The 7,428-nt window shown below is 36.7% G+C and overlaps 1 protein-coding gene across 1 annotated transcript; it reads left to right on the forward strand.

Annotated features, from left to right (window-relative positions):
- Window positions 1–2,673: 2,673 nt before the first annotated feature.
- LOC148190865 (receptor protein kinase-like protein ZAR1) lies at window positions 2,674–7,060 on the forward strand. The gene is made up of 2 exons (XM_088101414.1): window positions 2,674–4,529; window positions 6,058–7,060. The coding sequence occupies exons 1-2, from the start codon at window positions 2,948–2,950 to the stop codon at window positions 6,690–6,692; spliced, it is 2,217 nt and encodes a 738-aa protein (XP_087957540.1). The 5' UTR covers window positions 2,674–2,947; the 3' UTR covers window positions 6,693–7,060.
- Window positions 7,061–7,428: the final 368 nt, after the last annotated feature.

Below are 7,428 nucleotides of genomic sequence, written 5' to 3' on the forward strand. Positions count from 1 at the left end.
TGCGAAGCCGTTTCGACTTCTGCCTCTCGACATGCGACACGTATTTTCTCGCCCAAACCATATCCCAAAAATCAGTAAGCTAAAGCCCAACAAATTTGGCCCAAAGGCCAACATGGGAGCCACCCAGCCCAACCATTGACAAAAGACGAACGATCAATAAACGGAGTCCCCCAAACCCACTGTCGAGATTTCACCCGGTCCTAAACCTGCGTCCACTAGGGCTTGGGGGGCTTGTGTACCATATGGACCGGGCGGTCCGAAAGTAGCGCCGAGAGGTTTGTGACGACCGATGTTTCTTCTATTTAGTCCTCCGACAGCATTACCGGGCGACTTGCATAAATATTTATGATGGTTCACCGCGCGGGTAGCAGAGCAAGACCGGCCGATCGCTAAACTAGGTCATTAAAACGAAGATTAAGGTAAATAATGATTAGAGTTATTGGGCTGGAATTGGGTCGAGATTAACTTTTCACTAATCCCAAACCCATAGCAAAAACTATAAATACAAATTAGAGATAAGTGGTAGATGGATTGTATTTACTGCACATTCATTACTATTCCATCGAATCGCCAACAGTTTCGTACTGACTTTGGCATCGGAGAATCTTTGACAGGTTCCCCTGGACGATAGGAGTGGACAACAGAACTTGGAACGGGACCGGACGACAAGAAGACGAATTGTGAAGACATTTGGTCACTTAACCCCAAATATCGGAAACAATTATTATCACTATTCAATGTTCTTTATGAACTAGTTGATATTATTCATGCTCACCATTTATCCTGAAACCAAGTACTATATTATGAAATCTTAACAAGAGAAAAGAAAAAAGAGATGAAAAATAAATAATGATACTTTTCATTTGATTAAAGGGAAAATTAAAAATTAAAAAAAATCAAACACGAAAATATTTATCCTTTAATTTTTAAAATAATCCCCTAGCCACGTTTCAATTTAAACGTTATACATATATTTCATTGTGAAACCCTTAACAAATGCCATTTTCAAAATCCATTGTGGGGCATTTTTAACGGTATAGTTTCCTCCACCTTTTTTTTCAAATTCGCTGACTAATATAAAGTTTCTCAAGTTGTTAGAGAGTAATTGAAAAAGTAATGAGTTGCTCGATTAAGCAGTTTCCTACCTGTTCTTTCATACATTACCGAGGGCCTTTTAGAGTAAATTATGAGATGCATTTGAAAAACTTTAATGTTCTCTTTGTATTTGAAAAGGGAAACAAAAGAAATATAGATAAAGAAGAAATAAGGTGTGAAAAGAAAAAATACGTTAAGAAATAAAAATGAATTGCAGCTATCTCGTAAAGAGAAATAACTTATGCATAACAAATAAAAAATATTTATTTTAATATTATGAAATTTGATCATAATGAGGAAGAGATTAACCATTAGGACCAAATAATTTAATTAATTCATATTTATGAATAGTTACAACTTATTGTTATTGATTTTTATTTGAATTTTTTAAAATTTACATGCCGAAACTAAAATAGAAAACAATAACAATATTCTTTTAAATTTTTTCTCACATATTTATATTTATCAAGTTAATTTTTTAAAATATTGATTTTATTTAAACTTGTAATTCACAAATACAAGATACTTGGATTTGTTTTGTTTTTAGAAAAATAATTTTCTTCAGCTTAATATTTTATATTGTAATTTTAGTTGGAATTTATCTTTATTTTATTTGAGTTTATATTTTAAAAAGTATTTTTAAATTTTTTCTATTTAAAATTTATAAAAGAATGTCTATTATTGTAATTTACTTGCTCAAAGAGTAAAAGACTCAACAAGAAAGATAGTAGTGCTTGTACTCGTTTTGACACGTTATCATATTTAATTGAAAGATGGGTAAAACTAAACGAAAAGTAATATTAATAACATTCTTTTTAAAATTATTTCTTCATTTTTCTTTTCTATTAAACAAACTACATCAATTTCGTAAACCGTCTCCCCTAAACCAACAAGACATAATTTGCTGAGTTATGACTTTTATGGTTGGTTAAATAGTAAAATAATATGATCATATAAAAAAATATAGTAACTATGACGTAAAAAAAATAACAGAATTAAATATATATTTTTTGGTTTCTAAACTATTAAAGAAAGATAATAATACATTAACATTCAATTTTTTTTATTTTACATCTATTTAACACTAATAAAATTATATTTTTAATTTTAAATATAAAATAGTTTTGGAAAAATTATATAGAAAAATAAATATATTAGGTTTTTTAAGACGTTGGATAGATGTAAAAAAAATTAAATAGTGCTCATATAGCATTTTCTTTACAAAAATAATTATTTCATTCACAATCTAAATTATAAACTTTTGAATCTTTACATGAAAGTTATATACAAGGTGTTTTATCCGTAATAAATGAAGTTTTACATTGAATTATAATATAAATTTTCATATATAATTTATTTTAAAAAATATTTTACATGATTTTTATGAAATTGAAAAGAAAATATTTGATAATTTAATTTAAAAATCAAATAGAATTTCTTATAATAACTTTAAGATAAAAAATATATTTAATTAAAATAAAAGTGTAATGTGAGTTGCTCCCTTTATCCATCATTATACGGTGAGTGAAGAACTTGAAGAACTAATAAGACAAAGTGAACTGCGATTTGAAGATACATTTGCATGCGTGAAACCAATCGAAGAACAAGAAAAACAAACATTCTCTTCTTTCTCTGTCTTGTTTTTCTTACATTACACTTCACTCTTTGTCTCTTCCACCCTTCGGTTAGCAAGTCTCACACTAAGTTTTTGGCGGGAGATAGACCCCACCAAATTAAAAACAAAGCCTTCTTCTCATAAATGCAACAACCCCTCTTTCCCCTTCTCTCATAAACAACCTTCATATAACATAACAACCATTTCACACACTCATCTCTCTCTCAACTTCACAACATGCCATCTTCGTCGGTTCTTACATTCCTCTTCCAAAACGGCTGCGTTCCAATCACCATTCACTTTAAAACGAACATGACACATTCTCTGTTTCTCTTTCAATTTCTTGTTTTCATATTTCACGTTTTGTTCACTTTCATTCCAGCGCTTTCACTCTCCTCCGACGGCCTCGCGCTTCTCGCTCTGAAGTCCGCCATCGACCAGCCTTCCTCCGCTTTCTCCGACTGGAACGACGGCGACGTCACGCCCTGCGCCTGGTCGGGAATCGTTTGTGCCAACATATCTGGCGAGGAGGACCCCCGTGTGGTCGGAATCTCCCTCGCCGGGAAATCCATCTCCGGTTACCTCCCGTCAGAGCTTGGTACTCTGCGCTTCCTCCGCCGACTCAACCTCCACGACAACGCCTTCTCCGGCGTCCTACCGGCGCAGCTCTCCAACGCTACCGCACTCCACAGCCTCTTCCTCCACCGTAACAACCTTTCCGGCCCCATCCCCCACTCTCTCTGTAGCCTCCCGCGCCTTCAAAATATCGACCTCTCCGAAAATGCATTCTCCGGTCATATTCCCGACCTCCTCGGAAACTGCAAGAATCTCCAGCGCCTTATCGTCGCCGGCAACAGGTTTTCGGGTGAGATTCCCGCCGGCGTGTGGCCGGAACTTCAGAACCTCCTCCAACTCGACCTCTCCGCGAATGAGTTAACCGGTTCAATCCCTGACGAAATTGGAACCCTAGTTTCCCTCTCTGGCACGCTGAATCTCTCCTTCAACCACCTATCCGGTAAGATTCCGGCGTCGCTGGGAAAATTACCGGCGACGGTGAGCTTCGATTTCAGAAACAACAACCTCAGCGGAGAAATTCCCCAAACGGGGTCGTTTTCAAACCAAGGTCCCACGGCGTTCCTTGGAAATCCTAACCTATGCGGGTTTCCTCTTAGAAAATCATGTTCCGGTTCGGACCGGGATTTTTCTCCCGGTTCGGATCAAAACAAACCGGTCCACCGGTCAAAGGGGTTAAGCCCCGGTTTAATTATTTTAATCTCCGCGGCTGATGCTGCTGTTGTGGCCTTCATTGGGCTTGTGATTGTTTATGTCTATTGGAAGAAAAAGGATGATGAGAATGCGTGTAGTTGCATTAGGAGAAGAAAGTTCGGCGAAGAGAAAGGGAACGTGTGTTTCTGTGGTGGATTCCCATGTGTTAGTGGGGAGAAAAGTGATGATGATGATGATGAAGATTATGAGGTGGAGGCGGCTGAGGGTGAGGGTGAAGGGGAATTGGTGAGGATTGATAAGGGATTGAGTTTCGAACTTGATGAGCTGTTGAGGGCTTCTGCTTACGTGTTGGGGAAGAGTGGGTTGGGAATTGTGTATAAGGTGGTGTTGGGGAATGGGGTTCCTGTGGCTGTGAGGAGGCTGGGGGAGGGAGGGGAACAGAGGTACAAGGAGTTTGCTGCAGAGGTTATGGCCATTGGGAAGGTCAAGCACCCTAATGTTGTAAGGTTGAGGGCTTACTATTGGGCACATGATGAAAAGCTTCTCATCAGTGATTTCATCTCCAATGGCAATCTCACACATGCCCTTAGAGGTTAGTTCTCTTGCTTTGTTTCACTTAGGGGTTCGTTCTTTTGGTTTGTTTCACTTTTTCTGTTAGTTTGTTTTGGGTTGTTGTATTGATGCATTGAGTTGATGTTTTGGGTTATTCTCTTCATGCTTTGAATGGAAGTGATCTGAATCGGAGTGATATTGACAGAGAACAGTGACAAGGTTTAAAGAGACAAAACATGAATTAATGGTTGGTGGTATTTTTGAACTTGATGCATGACATCTATGGGTTAAAAATGACTAATCATGAGTGAATGAATAATAGATTAATAGTATAATAACGGAACCATCACATACACATATAGTAGTTTTGTACTTTATTGTCCATGTGACTTGTAAATTAGTCTTAATTTCTTTGCTTAAAGGGAAAGTTGATTTAGTTGTTTGGTTTAAGCTGCTGCTCGTGCTGGGACTTATGAAGTAGGACTTGAGTTCTGTGCAACTTTTTTTTTTTTAAATCGCTGACATTTATATCTAGAATATACTCTACAGTCTTATTTTTCAAAAAATATATACCGTTATATTATGATTCGTGAAATGAATTTGTCTAACTCATGACAACTTCTGCATTTCATGAGATAGTAGGTATTAGTAATTTTTTATTGTGCAATATGAGTAATATCTTAAAAAAAATTGGTAGCAATGAAGATATATAGTTTTCTTAAAGAAATCTTCTACAAGGAAAAAAAATGGATTTTCACGATACTGGCTATGTAAATATTTGTGTTTGTTCCGAATGTGATTCGAATTATAACCAAAAGAATGAGTTGAAGGCTCTTGTCTTTCTGAGGTTTAATCACTAACAAAACAAAACTTGTTTATCAAAGTTGAAGTTTCACTCTTCCACTAAACTTCCCTTCTCATCTGCAATGTTGTTTGCCTTTAAAATCTTTCTTTCCTATGATTTTTGAGTACATGGATTGGATCTCCTTTTGTTCCTTTTAAATATCTTAGTTTGTAAGCCGAAACGAAGGGGGCACTCACGTTTGTGCCTTTCATTTGAGAAAAAGTTGAACTTCGTTGTGAAAATGGGTGCTTTTTGTTTCATGATTGTTTGATTTATCTTTTAGGTTAAACATTCTCCATTATGAAGAAGAGTCTTTTGTATCTTCTTCGTAAGGGTCCCACTAGAATTAGTTTCTTATTTTTTCCTTGCTTCCACCGCACCTCTGTCTCAGGCGCAGTATCATTAAAAGAAAGATACTAGGATTACATTCTGTAATACACTCATCAAACAATTCTTTATAGTTGGCTTAAATTAATATCACAAAACTGTGTTCCACTTCTTATTTAAGTTAGATTCGTCATCATTGTGTAGTATATTCCAGTAAATTTTAATCAATAAAATGTGTTACTCAGTGTAGGAAAGTGTCCTATTAAATCCAACATAAATTTATAAGTTATAATTTCAAGAAAAGTGCTATATCATCATCTGCATTTGCATTCTGTACTAAATGTTAGAAATTATTTCTGTAATGCTTTACATTTCATTCAATTTGACTGTAATGCAGGGAGAAATGGCCAACCATCTACAAATCTTTCATGGTCCACCAGGCTGAAAATCGCAAAAGGAACAGCGAGGGGCTTGGCCTATCTCCACGAATGCAGCCCAAGAAAGTTCGTCCATGGTGACATTAAACCCTCCAACATCCTACTTGACAACGAATTCCAACCCTACATTTCTGATTTCGGCCTGAACCGTCTGATCAGCATTACCGGCAACAACCCCTCCACCGGCGGATTCATGGGTGGAGCTCTTCCTTACATGAAGTCTTCACAGAAAGAGAGAACCGACAATTACAAAGCCCCCGAGGCTCGTGTCCCTGGGTGCAGACCCACCCAGAAATGGGACGTGTACTCATTTGGGGTTGTGTTGCTTGAAATACTAACTGGGAGGTCACCAGAATCATCTCCCACCACATCAACTTCCATGGAAGTCCCTGACTTGGTAAGGTGGGTGAGGAAAGGGTTCGATCAAGAAAGCCCGTTATCTGAGATGGTTGATCCATCGCTGCTCCAAGAAGTGCGTGTTAAGAAAGAGGTGCTGGCTGTGTTTCACGTAGCTTTGGCTTGCACTGAAGGAGACCCTGAGGCTCGGCCAAGGATGAAAACTGTCTCTGAAAATCTTGATAAGATTGGAACGTAACGTTCAAACTTTGCATTGTGGTAGCTCTATGACTCAGTCTGTGATGGAAATTTATTCAAAAGATGCACTTCAATCTAACAATCCATTTCTGTGGTAACTCAGAAGGTTTTATGCTTGGCATCAACATGGTGCTGCAAACCCGTTTCTTCAATTTCGGATAAGCCCCTTTTACATTTGTTTCTGGAAATGAATTAATTTTTTTGAGAGCTGTAATTATCGCTTGTCTCATTCTCATTTTATTATTTTTCTTTAGAGGAAATTGTTAGATATTTTAATTTTTATTCGTATCAGCTTTCCTCCAACATGTGATTGCAATATCATAATGTCTTGCGTTTTATCATTTGAGTTTGCAAGGTAGTTCTCAGTGATATTGTGCATGTACGGCTGTAACCGTTTGGGTCTAGGAATGGGATTATTTGGATGGAGGTTGGAGATAAGAACACTCTTTAATAAACCTCACAATCTCTGTATGTTGCATATTTTGGATTGGATTTGAGCATTTTCCTACCTTACATGCCACACCATCGTGCAAAAAATTGTCCCCACATGCCACAGTTACATCTATAATTCCAACCATGCCTGCTCGTGGCAACCCAGCTTCGTTAATTATCTTTTTCTCCATCCATGAAAAGTTGGCTCCTTCTAATTAGACTTCTCGAATGGTTTCCTTTTTTAGTTATTATTATTATTTATTATTATTATTATTTAATTTTGAAATTAATTATTAAATAAAATA

The sequence above is a fragment of the Vigna umbellata genome, chromosome 11 (genome assembly GCF_029865625.1).
Source record: "Vigna umbellata cultivar VRB3 chromosome 11, Vumbellata_1.0, whole genome shotgun sequence".
Lineage (NCBI taxonomy): Eukaryota > Viridiplantae > Streptophyta > Magnoliopsida > Fabales > Fabaceae > Vigna > Vigna umbellata.